The 17779-nt window shown below is 51.7% G+C and overlaps 1 protein-coding gene across 1 annotated transcript; it reads right to left on the minus strand.

The window, feature by feature from the left end:
- Positions 1 to 146: 146 nt before the first annotated feature.
- COG1 (component of oligomeric golgi complex 1) lies at positions 147 to 13436 on the minus strand. The gene is made up of 14 exons (XM_059380740.1): positions 13088 to 13436; positions 10316 to 10560; positions 9983 to 10164; positions 9666 to 9836; positions 7525 to 7678; positions 6387 to 6597; positions 5235 to 6026; positions 4233 to 4379; positions 3606 to 3767; positions 2675 to 2802; positions 2094 to 2202; positions 1572 to 1681; positions 1417 to 1495; positions 147 to 336 (listed from the first exon to the last, which is right to left on the minus strand). The coding sequence occupies exons 1-14, from the start codon at positions 13403 to 13405 to the stop codon at positions 199 to 201; spliced, it is 2946 nt and encodes a 981-aa protein (XP_059236723.1). The 5' UTR covers positions 13406 to 13436; the 3' UTR covers positions 147 to 198.
- Positions 13437 to 17779: the final 4343 nt, after the last annotated feature.

Consider the following 17779-nt stretch of genomic DNA (forward strand, 5'->3'; position numbering starts at 1 on the left):
CTGTCTCAAGTCACAAGTGTTGTGAAACCATTGGACAAGGAGTCACTGTATGCGTAAAGAAACCCCTAATGGTACTGGGGGGCCACATTCCACTGTTGAAACTGGAAAGACTGGTGTGGCTTAGAAACAAACAAGCAGAGGCACCGTTAGCAGAAATGATGTAGTATTTATTTAGAGAGAGACGGATATGTTCCCGTGTTATTTAGTCATACTAGAGAGCCAACCTAGCTTGAACAACGAAGGCGTGGACGCGTCTTCTTCCTCACTGACCAGCTGTCGGAACAAGGAGCCAGGCTGTGCTGGGTCACCCGCTCGGGAGAGTGCCGGGGGGACAACCTGCCATGCATGTAGAGGAAAGTGCCTTAGAGTCTACCCAGACCCTCCTGCCTGCTCACACCTGCCACGGCACGCGGAGTCCACACGGCACACACAAGCGGATCTCAGAAGCATGGATAGCTCTAGCCAGGGGACTCTGTGCTTTGTCAACCCTGACAAAGGACATAGGGGACAAAATGGGATCTTATGGGACAGAATGAACATTTGAAGAGGAGGACTATCCTAGGAAAAGGGTAAACATAGGTACCTCCTTTCTGTGGTCTGAGCCTCTCCTACGGACAGAACTTATAGGTCAGTACTTGAAGCAGAGAGTCAGGGTTCCGGGGGAGCTCCGGCCGCCCCGGCCTGCGGAGGGGAAGGCCTGGGCGGGGAGCCTGTGCTTTTTCACTCTCGCCTCCCATGTTGTACAACCAGATGTTTGAGGCAAAGTTTGGTCCTACTGGGTTTGATGGCAGGGAAAGTGGAAAGGACACATTGCTAGCATATTCTGTCCCAAGAGGAAAGCAAACAGAACTAGATGCTATGAGAAGACAAGCTGTCTGGGCTCAAGCACACGCGTACACGACACAACTCAGAAATACCCAGGAGGGCTCCTGCGGGCCTAAGAGATGGCAGTCGACTGAAATAAAACGTGTATTAACAACATGTCAAACTCGAGGAAGCAAATTCCCTTTTCTCCCCACCCAACTGCAAGAACTAGGAAGATGAAGCCACCGCAACAAAACAAGTTGTTTTTTTCTAAACAAGTACAGTGGTAGGGCTGGGTTAAGCGGTTACCTCTTCCACCCTGCGAACAGCAAGAAATAAACTCCATCCTGTCCTGTTTTCTACAGCCTTGGCAGCCTGAGATAACGTCTCTATTATGAGGCTACTTGATAGTATAAATGGGCATCGTTTAAAACTCCTCTCAGCTCAAGCTAGTGCAACCTTGTACTTCTATATTGCGCCGCCATTAAAAGCAGCATTAGTGCATTTTGTCCTTCGGTTCTTTATCGATTACTGAAAGGGGAGCTCGTCGGGCGGTTTGGTGGGAGACAGGGACCGGATCCCCCGGGTACGCCCCCTGCTCTCGGCACTTACCTGGGCTTTGGTTTCGATGTTTCTGCTGGTTGATTTGGCCTTTCGGGCACTTGTCATGCTCAGTGGAAGAAGGCCAAACCTCCAAGACAAGATGAAGAATTTCAGTGGCATGAACAGGAAGCTCAGGGGCCCTCACACAAGCTCTGACTCCTCACCTGATCTGACTCGACGCCAGCGGCAGTATGTTATGGGGTTCTTGCGAGTTGAATGTGCAGCTCCGGGGGGTAAAAGGATTCTCTGTTCCAGTGACCAGTCCGAACAGAACCTGACAGACAGGAAGTGGGGCACAGGGACAGGCAGGGCTTGTCCCTGTCCAATTAAAAAGAGAAAATCCCTTCTCTTGTTTCTCACTGTCCCTTTGGGGAATGTTCCTTGCAGCATGTTTACGCTTTAGAATTACCTTTTTCACTGCCCACAGGTCAGAATCCCAGAGTCACATTGCTCTTTCCGAGGCCTCGATAAAACCTCGTTAATCCTTACCTACAGCTGGAGGGCCTCTGCAGTGAGATTTTAACCTAATCCTCTTTCAGTCCTTCCAACTAACCTGAGCTATTTGCATCCCGGCCCCCTCCCGACGCTGCCGAAGCTGCCAGCCGGAGTACTAAGGGCTGGAGCGGATTCACACCACCGTCTGAGCCCGCGGCTCTGCGTTCATGCTGAGCACGTCTGGGACTTACAGAAGTTCGCTGCACCAGGCGGTTAAGGTTGCTGTTGAGGTGCGGCGTGAAAACATCCAGGTCAAATGGGTCAATGAGCGCTTCTAGATAGTCCGCCACTTTCTCAAGTCTGGAAAGAGGAGTATGATTATTCTTCACATTTTTTTTAGGTCAAAACCCAACCTTATGGCATTTCAGTGCTAACGAAACCCCGTATTTGGATTTATTCTTACTTGCTGGCATGGTAGCACTTGTCACTGCCCATCAGGCTTGGGTAATCCTCAAAAGTTTTAACCTGCCTGCTGAGATGTCTGAGTGAAGTCCTTTCCTTCCTCATGTCAGCGACAGAGTCAGAGGCTCAAATTATACCCGAGAGTTGGTAGGCTGACTCAGAAAGAGAGGCCTGAGATTCCGCCCACCGCACTTGACCATGGCATTTACCAGCAGGTGGCCATTACTCCTCTAGCTGGTCATGCGAGCACTTCCTGGTTAAAGCCAACAGCTAATGCACGACGAGAGGCTGTCTCTTGGTGGCTTTCTGGAAAGGAGCTGTGTGTCCTCAGCAGAGGCGGCCCTGGCAGTGCCTGCTGGGGCGCGCGTACCTGGAGTCTTGTCTGTTGCGGCCAGTCTTCACCTCCTCACCCCTGGCCGTCAGAACAACACTGAGACAGCGCAGATCATAGAGCAGCTGCAGGGCCCGATTCTGGGTCATTGGGAAGGCGCCTTCTTTCTGCAAATGAATTTCCGGTCCCCACCCAAGAAGGGAGAGGATTTGTAACGGGAGCAGAGTAAACAGCTTCATGTTTTAGTTTGGGATACAGCTTGTTGCTTCAGAAGCACCAGCTTTGTGTACTCAACAAGGGCAGTTTGATGTCACAACAATGGGTTTTGTTCAAAACTTGGTCTTAAACCAAACTGAAAACCTTCAAACAAAGGCTTCGGGTGCTCCAGACTGCCCTTTTTGAAGAAAAAAAATCTGCTGTATGAAGGAGAGGCATTCTGTGGAAGCTCAGGAGAGAAGATGTCCCTGAATTCTCTCCCAGGTCAGGAGCTGGTGCTATCTTAAACGTATCACTAATGAAACAGGAAGATCCACCGCAGGCAGAATATTCCAGGGAAGGGGTGAGGGCGGTGGGGGGCTGGGAGACAGGAGCTCGCTCAGGCGAGCACCTCTGTGTGCCACATGCTGCCCTGGGCACGGTCACCCGCCACTCCTCCCAAGCAGTTCTCCAAGTGACCACACTTGACCCCAGAAAAACCAAGAAAGCTTCGTGATTTGTCCAAGGCTACAGCACATACGCGGCAGTGCTGGGGTTGGACACCAGGCCTTTTTCCCTTCCCACTGAACTGCCTTTTAGTACGGACCTGCTTGATGCTGGGGAGGGGGCATGATGAACTTGCAGAACGGGAAGCCACTACCGATTAGCCGATTAGCCTGCACTGAGTGTAGACACTTGGAATCCTTGCTGGGAACTGCCCAAACCCGAGGGAAAAAACATCAGGTTTTTAGAGGGAAAAAATTCAAACACCTACCTTCACCTGTTTTTCTTCTGCAAGTTTCTCATAGGCAGCCAGCACTTGGACCATACAGCTTTTCAGCATCTCCTGCAGTGTCACTTTTGGCAAAGTATGGCCTCCAACCCGATTAATTTCCTGGCAGAGGCTAAACAGGAAGGACTGGACGTACCAGGATGGCTACAAGAACAAAGGACTGTCGAGTCAATGACCTGCTGCCACTGAATGAGACGTGGTAAAAGTGGGTCCATTTATCCTTACTAGGCTCATGCTCCAGGACCTGGACCTCCCAGGCACCCCCTCCAAGCTGGCCAGTTAATAGATAAAAGTGACCATCGCTGTCACTGCTCTGGTGGCTGGGGGCTGACCTGGCAGGTGGCATTATGTGTTATGCTGTTTTCACTTTGGGGCGAGCAGCTCTCCAACAAGCAGAGCCCAGGCTACACAGGAAATAATCATTAGCTGACAGTCCACTACCTACCTGGCCCAATGTCTACTCCTCCCATGGCAGAAAGTTACCAATACCACTTTTGGCTCTTTGAGGAAGCTGTATTTTGCCTGATGTTCCTGTCTTTTTCCTCTCTGCAGAGCGGGCTGTTTGGCCCAGTCCATCCCATAGGTGCTCTCCTGGGGGCACCCGCTCACCTGTACAGGAAGTCGGATTGTGGACGTGACACTGCTGCCGGACTCGGCCTCCTCTTGGATTTCTAGTTCATCCCAGCTGGTGGCTGTGGCCAGGACTGAGCCGGCATCATCCAAAAGTAACGACTGGGTGAATCCATGAGCCAAAACCTGGTGATAAAAGGCAGATAACCAACAGGCCACTCAGCTCCTTTACGGACTATCTCAAACTACTTGAGTTCTCTTCAGCCCAGCTTCTGCTGCTTCAGTCACGTGCAGGGTGGCAAGTGGAAACGTCACTCTCAGGCTGATTACATCACTCTCAGGCTGATTACGTCACTCTCAGGCTGGTTACGTCACTCTCAGGCTGGTTACGTCAGCCTTGGGAATTTTGTAGTAACTACCTTACACATGTCAGGGGCCACCCCTGAAGACACCAGGGGAGACTGCAGGAAATAGGACATTTGGGTGGAAGAGGGGGGAATTTAGACCCTTGTCCAGGGAGGTCTGTCATTCTTATCAGATGGAAGGACAAAAGGCCAGAGTTTGTGTCTATAAAATCTAGGCTAAACATTTGAATGGAAAAGGTTTTTACATCTGTGCTGTCTCACTACCCCAGAGAAGTGGAAGCATCTGAAGTAAGAACTCTTACTCCCTCGAGCACGCGACGCAGTGAGCACTGGGTATTATGTAAGATTGATGAATTCCAGCCCTGTACCTCTGAAACCAGTAATACGTTGTATGTTAATTAACTGAATTTAAAGAAACAAATTAAAAAAAAAAAATAGAAGTAGACTGGAAAGTCAAGCTATGCCAAAGCTACACATGCCATCTTTGTTACAACTGACATCTCCCTAGTTCAATACTTACAGGTACATCACAGAGATATAAAATAAAATAGGTTTTATTGAATTTTTCTCAAAAGAAAAAAAGACCTGCCTGCGCTGGCCAGCCTGGAACATGACGGAAGGGAGGCAGGATGGGGCTGCCTGGTGAGCACAGGAAGACGGTGTGCGAGTCACTCACCTTCACAACTGCTGAGCTCCAGACACGGTAGCCCATCACGCTCTGCTGGAGGAGGAGTTCCTTAACTTCCTGCCACTTGGTCTGCACAGGAATTATTTCCTGTGTTTTCCCCTTTCCTTGTTTTTTCAGAGCCCTGGGATCCCTTGCAGGTTTCTCGGAGCTCCCTGACTTTCCCAAGATGCACTGCTTCAGATGGGGACACAGGTCTCCCAGAGACTGGCAGAGTCTGGCCATGAAGAGCACCGCAGGCAACTTGACACCGCCGAGGACATCCTGCTGCCCCTGCATGGCCTGCCCGGCGCCCTGCAGCTCTGCCTGGACGCGCTCTGTGATGTGCTTGATGCACGCCACCGAGTGGGTCTGCAGCGTCTCCCGCACGGTCCCAGCATCCGCATACCTGTCGAAGGCACAGCCCTTGGCAGGCCCGGGGGAGATGTCCTTGGTCAGGGACGTGTCCGTGGAGGGGAGGTAAGCCAGGAGGTCATCCAGCTTCACCTTCAGTTTAGAATCCAGTGCAGAGCAGAAGTTCTGGACACAAGGGCTGATGGCCTGTGCTTTCATGGAGAGCCCGCTGCTGGCCAAGGGCCCTCGGTGCGCCACGCTCACCCAGGCGGCGTCAGGAGGCAGGTCTTGTGGGCTCTCGGACCACAGGAAGAGAGACATGTTGTGCTCAAAGTAGATGTGCTTATTGGAACTGGAGCTGCTGGCATTGCCCTCAAGCTCCTGCAGGGCCGAGACGAGCAGCTCCTCGGAGCTGGTGGAGATGGAGTCAAAGCCTTCTTTGGTCAGAGTCTGAAAGAAAGCAAGAGAGGAGTTCCAGTCAGGACTCCTGTCAGGAAATCTGCCCCAAGCGGCAGTCCATCCCGGCACTCTGCGTGTTCTCCAGCATGCTCAGGAGGATGACGCAGTGGTGGCAGAGAAAGGAGTCGTCACTGATGGCTACAGACGCGTTCTCGATCAGGTGACAGAGGCGTGGTCTCGTTCTGCACCAGAGTCTGGATCTCTGCTCATTTCTATGGTTCGTTTTCCAGAAGAGCCATCCCTGAGTCAGTCAGCCGAGAAAGAGTACACTCAGGAGGGGACCCAAGTTCCCCCAGTCAAAAGCTTGTACTAGGACTGGCCAGGAGCACCCGGACCGTGTGATCTCCTCACCTGTAATCGGTCCAGGAACAGCTGCTGCATCAGATCCTCCCAGAACAAGAGCGGCTTCTCGAGAAGCCGCTCACATATCACCTCCCAGCTGTGACTGGTGGATTCGCTGGCAAGTAGTTTCCATATGGCATCACGGACCCCTGCGAGACCTTGCACGTTCTTCACGTACGTAAGCAAGTTGGTGATTCCGTTTTTAATGTCTTCGTTACACCTGCGACAAAATCATTTTTCTTGGATCTGATTAGATTCACGGTTTTCACACCTTTATTAAGAAAAGCAGCAGGGGCGCCTGGGTGGCTCAGTGGGTTAAAGCCTCTGCCTTCGGCTCCAGTAATGATCCCAGCGTCCTGGGATGGAGCCCTGCATCGGGCTCTCTGCTCAGCAGGGAGCCTGTTTCTCTCTCTCTCTGCCTGCCTCTCTGCCTACTTGTGATCTGTCTTTTAAATAAATTAAATTAAAAAAAAAAAAAAAAGAAAAGCAGGACTCCACTCGAAAACCTCTACCTGGGTCCCCACATTAGTACTTGTATCTCTCAGGGTTTTTATAAATATGTATAAACAGCATTTCTGGTGAAGTTGGGGGTGAGGTCCACCCTCGCCTCCCTGAGGTATCTGTTTGGAAGGAAGTCTAGAGCCCCCTGGAATGGCTTCAAAAACCATTGCATTTAAATAAAAACTTAAGAGTGGCCGAACTCTTACACAGAATATTAAATCCTGTAGGTAATACCTGAAAGACGATCTCATTTTTGGCTCTTCACAGTTGGGGCTAACCGGCCCCCATTCCAGGGGGCTCTAGACTTCCTTCCAAACAGATACCTCAGGGAGGCGAGGGTGGACCTCACCCCCAACTTCACCAGAAATGCTGTTTATACATATTTATAAAAACCCTGAGAGATACAAGTACTAATGTGGGGACCCAGGTAGAGGTTTTCGAGTGGAGTCCTGCTTTTCTTTTTTTTTTTTTTTTATTTAATTTATTTAAAAGACAGGCTGAGCCAGTGATTGGTACGACCCAGAGGGCACATGCAGAGCACTGTCTGGACGATCACGTCTCTCCCTCCTTTCTCAGTGGCCTCACTGGCCCTCGTGTGGCTGCATGGGTGGTCCCTGCCGGCCTCAGGAAAGTTCTGGCTACTCACATGTGGATCCATCTCCGCAGCGTGTCTTTCAGGTACTCCTGGCTGATGGGCTGCGCCAGGGTCCGGAGCGCCGGCTGGAAGTGGACGACAGATGCCGGCAGGTGTCTGAACCAGCTGCAGAGCTTCATCTCCTGCAGAGCGCCGGTGCCCTTTCCTAAGAGAAGGCCCAGTGACAAGTCATCGGGGCCGTCCTTTGAAAGGCATGTTAAAAAATGGACCTAGAAGCAATTTCCAAAAATCATCTAGTCTTCCTCTGGGCATGTCAGCCTGGACCCCTGGGATAGGAAAGTCTAGAATGTATGTTCATCAGGGGACTGGCAGCTTCCCGCCAACTCTGGGCACCCCAGCAGACAAGGGGGAGGACAGGGAGGAAGAAGTGGGGACAAGGCAGGGAGGGAAAGCAGTACTGAGCGCTCCACGCTCGGCCCTCGAAGCTGTCACCAGGTGACAGTCTCCCTTTCCTCACCATCCTCCGGCCAGCGGGAGACCCCGCACCTGGCTGGTGGGCTGCAGCACCTCAGAGGTGTCTTCCCAAGAAGGACACAGGCATCTGTGGGGTGACTCTGGGGGGCCCCTTCACTGTGTTCTGTGCGTGAGCGAGCACCTCCAGAGTTGGAAACACAGGAGTCCTTCTAGGGTCCTTTGCACTTGTCATCCAAAGCCATGATAATTAGCCCACACTCACCTTGCACGAGGGGGTAAAGCATTAGGTGGAAGCACCGAGAGGGAAGCCAGGGCACAAGGAAGTGGCTCCCTCGGAAGATAAAGAAAGCCCAAGGAGAGGCTACATAATACATCTGTCTCTCTGAAAATGACCCGGTGGCTGTCTTCATGTTGTTTCTCTGCTACCTGTGGCCGGGCCTCCTCCACCTGGCCTGTGTTCTGGAGCACCGAGGCACAGTCCTCTGCCGTCCTCTCTTCTTCCTGTCATGGCCCCACAGCTCCAGACAACAGCCATGTGCACAGATCTGCGTCTCCAGCTGGACCTCTTATTGCTGTTCTGGACCCACAGTCACCTGCCCACTCCATATTCCCGTTCCAGGGGCTTAACTGTCCCTAAAGCAATATTTTCTTAACTGTCCCTAAAGCAATATTTTTAAGAGTGAACTCATAATCAGCCCTTTCAAACCAGCTCCTTTTCTAGTAAACCTGGACACCTCCTTTCCAAACCCTCCCCACCAATCCACCAAATGCCCTGCTAAACAGATGTCCAAGTTGTCCAGTTGGCCTCCCAGGTGAGCTCTTGGCATCCAGACCCCATGGAGAACCTCTGCCATGTAAAAGCCAACTGTATTTAAATCCAGTTAGGATAAATGCTATCAAATAAAAGCACAGGATGTATGGGAACATAGTGTAGAAGACGAGTAAGCCTGGAACGTCCTCACAAGCTATCCATCGTTCTCTGGATAAAGTCCAAATTCCCTAGCCTGGTCTGCACAGCTCTGCATTATCTGGTCACATCTAATAGACTGGCCATGTCTCTCCTCATGCTGCTCTTCCTCCCACCCAATCCCCCTTAGCTTCCCTTGCTTACTTTTAGTTTCTCAAATATATGAACATCTTCCTTGCCTCAGGACCTTTGCACATCCAACCCCTGTTGCCTAGAACTCTTTCCCTTGCCTTCTTCACCTAACTCTTACCGAACTTTCAGGTTTTAAATATTCTCCAGGGTGCCTGGCTGGCTCAGCTGGTTAAGCAACTGCCTTCAGCCGAAGTCATGATCCAGGAGTACCAGGATCGAGTCCCACATCGGGCTCCCAGCTCCATGGGGAGTCTGCTTCTCCCTCTGACTGTCTCCCCGCTCAAGGCCTCTCTCTCTCAAATAAATAAATACAATCTTTAAAAAAAAAAAAAAAAATCATTCTCCAGGGAAAGCATCACTGGTGGGGTGCCTCCTTTTCAGTGCTCCCAAATCAACTTGTACTTTGTCTCCATAGTAGTGGCCATTTTGTTATTTGATAAGTATTTGTGAGTTCAGTATTTGCCTCTACCACTAGACCGTGGCCTCCATGAAGATGGGGTCCGTATCTGTCCAGTGCACTGCTGTATCCCCAGAGCCCAGCACTAGCAGCCACATGGCAGGTGCCGAGTCGATAACAGATGAATAACCTGAGAATAAGGAAGGTTGGTTAAGAGCTCACCGGGAGGATGCTGGCCTGTGATGGTCTCCAGAGTTGAGAAGAGCAAGCCACATGGCAGGGACGGATCTGGCAGCTGACCTTCTGGTAAAGTGTAGAAAAGAGCATGAGCTTGGGTCAAAGTGGTAGCCAGCAGCTCCACTAATGAGCAAATCTGGGCCTTGATGCCGGCACCTACAAGAAGAAACCATCCTTCTGTAAACGGTTTTCTTTAATAAAGTGAGAAACAGAGAACATTCTAGGTGCTTCAGTCTCCCCTCGGCTCCTCCTTCTCCATTCCCTTGTTTAAGGACTTTATTTTGGAAAGAAGCCAAACCCACCATGTTGTGGCTGGTTTAGAAGTTTCTGAATAGCTGTCTTTCTGGCCAACAGGAAGTCTGTTAGGGCTTGGCGAGGAGAACTCTCTTCTAAGAGCATTATGGAGCACAGGGCCTCAGCCACAGCTTGGTCAGACACGGCTTGGCATTTGAGCAGCATCTTACTTTCATGCAGAATAGTTGACCTAGGAAGATGAGGGAAGAGAGCAACAGGGAATTTTTTACATCTTGGGAAGAAGGACCTTGGTATATGAGGATAGAAGACACGTTCCGTAAACCAGGTAGTGGTGAAGTATGGCCGTCCCTAGAGCAGATCTTTTCGCTGGATCCACGTACCGGAAGTGGCTGGCTGCCGCGACCTGCCGGATGAGTATGGGGAATCGTGAGAGGACAGGGCTGAATCGGGAACCAGAGGAATCCAGCTGGAGCAGGTTGTGAAGGTGGCAGCAGAGCAGGTAGAGCTGTGTGGCGTGGAGATACTGGGAGGCCTCCATTGAGCTCCAGATCTTCTCAGGAATTTCTAAGAGTAGCTTGATCTGGGCAGCCATGCTGTAGAACTTCTCCTGCGAAGGCTGCTGGGGCTACAGGGGAAGGCACAGCACAAAGGCAGAACACACAAGTGCAAGGTCAGCGTCTGGCAGGCTTGTGGAGAAATGTGGGGGTACTGTAGGGTACAAAGCTTTATGCCCGAGTCCATGCCACTTGGTAAAGGTCTCAAAGTTAGGTGTTGAGGAATGACTCAAGTCAGGAGCGGTGTATAGCCCACCCAACCCTCCCAGCTGGGTGCACCTGGGCTCAGTCCCATGGAGACACAAACTTAGTTTGGTCATCTCAGCCTGGTTATCCCTGACAGCATGGAGCCCTACAGACCACCACTCGAGTGAGCTTTCTCCTTCTTTCTTCTGACGTTCAGCCTCCCTACACTTGCTCCTGCTTCTTTGAGTGTGTGAAGGACTCCTTTGTTACTCATCCGTCAGATCTTCATCCGTGTAGTGCTCAGGCCTCTCCCGGTCTCAGTCTGCCTTACTCCAGGACTCCTACCCTAGAGCATCACCTCTTAGCAGAACACCACACCCACCTCTTTTTTAGACCTCACCACTCCCAAGTCCCACTGGCGCCTTTCCTATTGCTGCCCTGCTAAGTTTCTCTGCCATTCCATAATCGGTATGTTCAAAGCTAAATTCATTTCCCTACCAAAATTTTAGTCATCTGCCTTCCATATATATCTTAGCATACCTAAGCACTCCACTCCCAAGTTCCCAGGAGATTCATATCCTTCCAATGGTTCTGATTTGAAGACATCAGGAGGGGGAAGAAGGGTACTATAGGTGTCTAGTGAGTCAAGGCCAGAGTTGCTTATAAACATCATAGAATGCACACAACCGTCTACAACAAAGTGATCTAGCCCCAAATGTCAAAAGCACCAGGACTGAGAACTCCTGCTTTAATCAAACTGATTACCTGCTCTTATCTTTTCATACTCCAGACCTACATTCCAAATCTCATCTGTCATGAAGGCCCTCCTTACCGAGAAGGACTCAAGCCTGAAGTGACTTCCTTCAGAAATCTCATGGTAAATTACGTTAATTATTTTCTAATCAATCACCCATTATCCTAAAATGCTTTCTACTGTTTCTCTGAATTATTCAGTTTTCTCATCAACTTTCCATGCATTTAATCCCTCGACTAGATTATAAGCTCCTTCAGAGCAGGAATTAGAGGGCTTCTGTTTCTTTGTGCCTGGACACACAGAAGGCACTCAAATTTTTGTGGGTCTGAGAATAACTCAGATATAACAACTATAAAAAATAAATACATTTCTAAAGTCAGGCACAGTACCAGTTAGCTTTCTAATAAACCATGAATCAATCTTCAGCTATAGGAAAGGCTGGCCACCCAGGAGGAGGCAGGTATAAATGCACAGCTTAGAGAGGAGAGGGATGAAGTCTCTCATTTCAAAGGTTGTGTTGTGTGAGCCCTGCCCACTGACCCAGATTCTTCTAAACCACAGTCCTATTAAAAAGTTCCGAGAGGGAGAAGTTCTAAGTTGTATTTTGGAAGTTCTTCCATGTCCTATAGGGTTCTTCCCCTATAAGGGGTCGTTAACAAACTCCCGGTTTATCTTTCTGACCCTCCCTACCGGTTCACTTAGTCATTCCGAAATCGATATTCCCTAGGAATGCAAAATGCTGTTCCAGTATTAGGATGCACTTAGGGCTGAATCGTTCCACGCACGCCAGGTCTAATCATTAGCGTTTGAAGGAAAAAACAAAAAACAAAAAACAAAAAAAACAAAAAACACCCCACTTAGGATAACTTGATTAGAATAACTTTAGTTCCCTAAAAGGAAAATGTTCCACTGTTGGAAGAAGGGCGCTTGCCGGCTGGTCCAGTCATTCAACGACTCCACCAAAGGTAGAATAGCTCTTTGGGTTTGGGGAGCTTGCTCTCGGGAGTGAGGTGGGGGAGAGCCTGGGATGAGAAATGAACCATAGGGGCGCCTGGGTGGCTCAGTGGGTTAAGCCGCTGCCTTCGGCTCAGGTCATGATCCCAGGGTCCTGGGATCGAGTCCCGCATCGGGCTCTCTGCTCAGCAGGGAGCCTGCTTCCCCCTCTCTCTCTGCCTGCCTCTCTGTCTACTTGTAATCTCTGTCTGTCAAATAAACAAAATCTTTAAAAAAAAAAAAAAAAGAGAGAAAGAAATGAACCATATGAGGGGAAGGTGGCAACATAAGGGAGAAACAGGTTGTGAGCATGTCGGGAAACGTTACCCAGGGAATGAGCTGGTCTAGCGAGAGACCCCTGGCGTTGTCCTCGAAGGCTGGGAGAGCCCAGCGAAGCCGCGAGACAGGCGAGGGAATCAGGGCCCGGAAGTCAGGAAGGCTCCGAAGGGAGCTGCTGAATGAGCCGGGCCCGCAGACGGCCAAAGGACCGCCGGCGTTCTCCCCGGAGGAAGGGAGTCTAGAAATTCGCAGCAGCCTCTTCCCCAAGGCAGGTGAGGCTCGCGCGGGGGCGGGGACGGGGACTGACCGGCGGCCGCGGTAGGGCGGGAGGCGGGTCCCCAGGGGGGTGCGGGACCGGGGTGCGGGGCCTGGCGTGAGGGGCTGACCTGCGGCTCCTCTTCTGGGGGCCGGGAGACGGCCGAGCCAGCCTGGCGGAGACGGGCGCAGTACTGGTCGGTGGCCTTCACGGCGTCCACCAGACCCTCGGCGCAGCGGCGCATCTGGCCGATGGTGTCGGCCGCCTCGATCAGGTCGCGGTACCGCTCGCCCACCATTTGCCGCAGCTCCTCTTTCTTGTGCTCGATCTCGGCCCGCACCTGGCGCTCCAACCCTCGGATTTCCTCCGCTCCATGTGTCTCGAAAAGCGCCGCGGGGTCGCGCAGATCCAGCCGCTTCAGCGCGGGAGAAGCGACCGCGGCCGCCATGATGGACCCGTCAGCGTCCTGACGGGTCACTTCCGCCCGGAGGCCCGCCCGGCGGCCATTTTGGGTGCGGGCGGAAGCGCTTCCGCCCCACTGCGGGCCTTGCTCGTTCGGAGCTCATCCGGGCGGCAGAGGGGCGGGGCCGGGGTGAGACGGGCGGTGGTTTTGTTGTTTTTTGGCGCAGGCGCGGGAGCGGGCCGTTGGTCTGCGCGCGCGCTGTGGCGGGGATCCAAACTCCCGCCCGGGGGTTGGTGACGCCGGGGGCAGGTGCCGCCCGGCCGCGTCCTAACTCTGCGTCCGCGGTCCGACGGCGCCGCCTGCTCGGGACGCGGAGAGCCACAGCCTCCCGAAGGCCCGGCACAGCCCGACGCCTCGGCTCGCCGCAGCGCCTCCTGGCACCGGGCGTGCGGCCTTCCGTGGCGTCGTCGTCATCGTTGTTCTCTGGGTCCCTGACCGAATGCAGTGCCGGGTGGGGCTGGGGGCCGTTCGGGTTCATCGGCGACTTCGCAGTTCCGGATCGCCTCTTCCCGAAGGCCCGCGTCCGCTCGCTTTGCTTCGGTTTTTCTTTGATGTCCATCATTTGGGGGCTTTCGTTTCACCACTAAGGATGCTCAGGCTCCCGCGTGGGGCGGAGGGTGGTGGGCCCAGAGGAGGGGGCTGAGAGCGCCTGGGGGTGCGCGGCGGGGAGCGGGGCCTTACTCTTCTAGGTACTTCCAAGACCCCTCGTTTTAAAAAACAAAAAAACAAAACCCATTTATTATGGAAGACCTCATACGCTAACCTGGAGAGCATGGTGTCCTGTGCCAACCCGCCAGGTTTACCGCTACCTCATGGTCAGCCTTCTCTTGTGTCCACCCTCCACCTGTTTCTTTGAGGGAAATCCCGAACAGCAGATTTCAATTTGTAAATCAAGCCGTTCATTTAAACCTCACGACGTCCTGCGACGTAGGGAATATCCTCATTTTACAGCTGGATAACCTGGCTCCCCAAGACACTAAAGGGTTTACTCAGTGTAATTGTCAAAGCCTGTACACGAAGTTAACTGAGTTGGTATACACATCAGCCTTACAAAGTAGGTAGGGATATTTCCATTCCATGCAAAAACCCAGAGAAGCTTATTTGCCCACCTGAGTTGCTTAGCTAATAAGGAATGGGATCTCCCTGGGATTTTTAAATTCCTGGCATGTGATTTTTCTGCTTTGTCACACAACCTCCCACAGACTCAAAACACGCCATGGTGCTAGGTCTGCAATTTGCTGTCACATCAGTCTCGTTCTGTAGGGGACGTTTTGTTGATGCTCTCTGCCCAGCATCTGTGAAATGTCTTTTCTGTATTTGGGGAAATCACCTCTGTGGGGCGAGATCTTTTCCAGGGACCCCTTACAGCTATGATGCAAGTCTGTGGGCCCGGGATTGGCTAATCAGACAACAGCTTGGGGCTTTAGACGGAGGCGGCAGCAGGGACATTGAATCCAGCAGGAACTCCGAGCTGCTGGTGGCAGCCGTCGGTGGCCACAGTGAGGCCCCCTCATCAGAACTGATGGCCCAGTGCTATGCTTTGATTGGGTTCTGACTGTTTCCACTTCCCTTTGTTCCCATCTCTTGAGCCTGGTTCTCCAGCTTTCCCGGAGACTGCACGAGCTGCCCAGTTCTTACTGACACATTTCATTTCTTTGAAGATCAAAATCAGTCTGGTTGGTTGCCCTAGAGTCCCTAACTGACACACCCTTCCGAGTTTCCAGCTCCGGAAGAGTTTGGCTGATGCCTGTCTAACAGCAAGAGGGAGGCCTGTTGAGGCCTCAGTTTTGGTGGGGGACTTGGGAGAGGGTATGAGAGGACTTGCGCTGTGCACTCACCTATCATCTCAGGTAGAGGAAAGGCCAGCTCTCGGCAGGCATCTTCACTGCGGGGTTATGGTCTGAAAGCAGATCTTTCCTCTGCTTCCCCAGCCAAGTTCTGGCTGCCCTGAAGATGTCGCTGTTGTTCTTCTGCGTGCAGAACTGAGTGCCTTCCAGAGGCTGTTGCCAAAACTTCTTGCCCTGGAAGCCGGACACTGGAGGTACGGTGTCCATGACTTTGTCTTCTTTTCCTTTCCCTCCTGCATCAAGGTTCCACGTCCCCTTCCTCTTCTGTGGCTTTTTTGTTTGTTTGTTTTTGGTTTGATTTGATTTGGCTTTTTGCTGTCTGGCGCTCTCCAAACCAGGATGAGGGTCAAGAGCTTCCGCAGCCGGACAAGGAAGGTGCTGGGGACTGAGTGGCAGAGAGGAGAAACTAGTCTCTTTGTTTTTCTCAAGGGGTACGTGAGCAAAGGGCACTTACGAGTTTTATCGCCATCATTTTGTTTTGGTTTAAGGCGGAGTGTGTGCCGCGCCTTTCGCGTGCCGGGAAGGGAGGATGTCTTGGTGTCATTTTCTTTTTTGTACCTTAAATCTTTAAGGGGTAAAAGACATCCAGTGTTTACATTTAAGAGATTATGTTTAGATCATCCTGGGCTTCTGAATTGAAACCCAGGCATTCTGCCAATTATAATAGTTGTTATTTTGAGCCCCATCTGGACACTTCGCATATGTTACCTTTAATCCTAATAATAATCCTACAGCGTAGGTGGTCTCATGCTTGTTTGCTAGATAAAGCCAGGTTCAGCAGAACCAAGTCACCTGCCCGAGATTACACAGCTAGTCAGCAGCCAAGCCTGTCTACACATCCCGGTCAGCCTGACTCTAAAGTCCTTGATCTTTCTTGTGTCACATTATTATCTTCAAAGAAAATTTCAGAACATCAAGAGACAGATGGGCCAAACAATTCTGAGCAACATTCAGATGGTGCCTACGCTCTTTGCTACCTTCTGCAGTTGTCTCAGCAGTTTCGGACCAGAGCTGGAGAGTGGTTTGGGGTCACGTGGCACCTGCCACTGTGGCCAGGCCTGGTCACCCAGAGCCTGTGTGCTGGAGGACTCGCTTTCTTTTTCTTTCTTTCTTTCTTTTTTTTTTTTTTTTTAAATATTTTATTTGTTTATTTAACAGACAGAGATCACAAGTAGGCAGAGAGGCAGGCAGAGATGGTGGGGGAGAAGTAAGCTTCCTGCTGAGCAGAGAGCCCCATGTGGGGCTCCATCCCAGGACCCTGGGATCATGACCTGAGCTGAGGTCATGAGGCAGAGGCTTAACCCACTGAGCCACCCAGGCGCCCCTAGGGCTCGCTTTCAAAACTGGGAATTTGTCCTGATATGTTTGCTGTCTCTGAGCCGACTGGCATTGTGGTTTCATTCAGACTGTTGGGGGGACACGTTTGTCCTTACTTTTTAATAGGAATACTGAAAGCAAGGCAGCGTAATGCCTGAAATAGAAGGGTTCTAAACTGGTCTTTGCAGAGACCACAAGTTCGCCTTCCCTTATGCAATATGCGGTCTAGCATCTGGGAAAGGGTCCCGGAGACCTTGGATCCTAGGCTGAGTCAATAAATATTTGCGTGATGAGTGACTAGGGTCATGAATACATGTCACAGAATCACAGGGTACCGGTCCCAAGGCTGCATTGGGAAAAGAGAAAGGATTCTCTGCCGTCAATTACTTAATAGTCAAAGTACCAAAGGCAATAAGACATTCTCACCATATCAGCCTTCTCATGTGCTTGTTTCAGTCTCTCTCCTTTGACAAATGGTGGCCGCAAGTCAGACAGGTCCATGTTCCGTCTGAAGAGCAAACCCGCAGAAGACTACCCCCCCCCCACCAGCCCGGACCCCCTACCATGATGTCAGAGGGAGGGCCATCCCCTCACAGAGTCGCTATGTGAAGAGCGCCGGGCACACCCAGAGGAGAGAGAACGAGCAGAAGCAGCAAGCTTACCTGGGAACCTTAAAAATAGGTTCCCCTCTGGCTGCCCTAGAAGAGACAGAAAAGGCGAGAGAAAAAAAGAAAAGGAGAGGCAGCATCAACAGATGAACAGGGAGGGGAGGAAAGATAGGGAATTTGATGCTGCAAAGGCAGCCCTTGTTGGTAAAAGGAATGCCAGGGGCGGGCCAGACGCAAGGTCGGTGGGATTCCGACGCTGGGTGTTCCCTCTGGGCCGGGATGCCAGTGGGATGGAGCCTAACGCAGTCATCTTGATGTCTCATCTTTAGATGTGTGCACCAGCTGTGTCTGCGGGGCTGACGAAGAGGTGGTTATCTGACTTAACTCTTTGCAGATTCCTGACGCTCTGCCTTGGACAAATAGCCAGGCAGGCCTCCCCCACGATGAAAGGAGCCTGAACGTCCGGGCTGCACACCTTCTCAATACCTTAACTAGGGGGGAAAAGGGGTGGCGGAAAGGTGTTGCAGAGTTCCGGCTGCACACGTGACGTCCTTAATCAGTGTGGGATTGAATGCGTACGGTGTTCA

Source organism: Mustela nigripes, chromosome 16, assembly GCF_022355385.1.
Source record: "Mustela nigripes isolate SB6536 chromosome 16, MUSNIG.SB6536, whole genome shotgun sequence".
Taxonomy (NCBI): domain Eukaryota; kingdom Metazoa; phylum Chordata; class Mammalia; order Carnivora; family Mustelidae; genus Mustela; species Mustela nigripes.

Bases quoted from the DNA above. Each gene is read 5' to 3' on its own strand.
- COG1 (XM_059380740.1), bottom strand. From the start codon at position 13,405: ATGGCGGCCGCGGTCGCTTCTCCCGCGCTGAAGCGGCTGGATCTGCGC. The intron at 10,561-13,087 runs GTCAGCCCCTCA...CTTCCCCTGTAG, and splicing joins CCCCAGAAGAGGAGCCGCAG to CCCCAGCAGCCTTCGCAGGA. The intron at 1,682-2,093 runs GTAAGTCCCAGA...CCTGTCTGTCAG, and splicing joins GCCTGGTGCAGCGAACTTCT to GTTCTGTTCGGACTGGTCAC.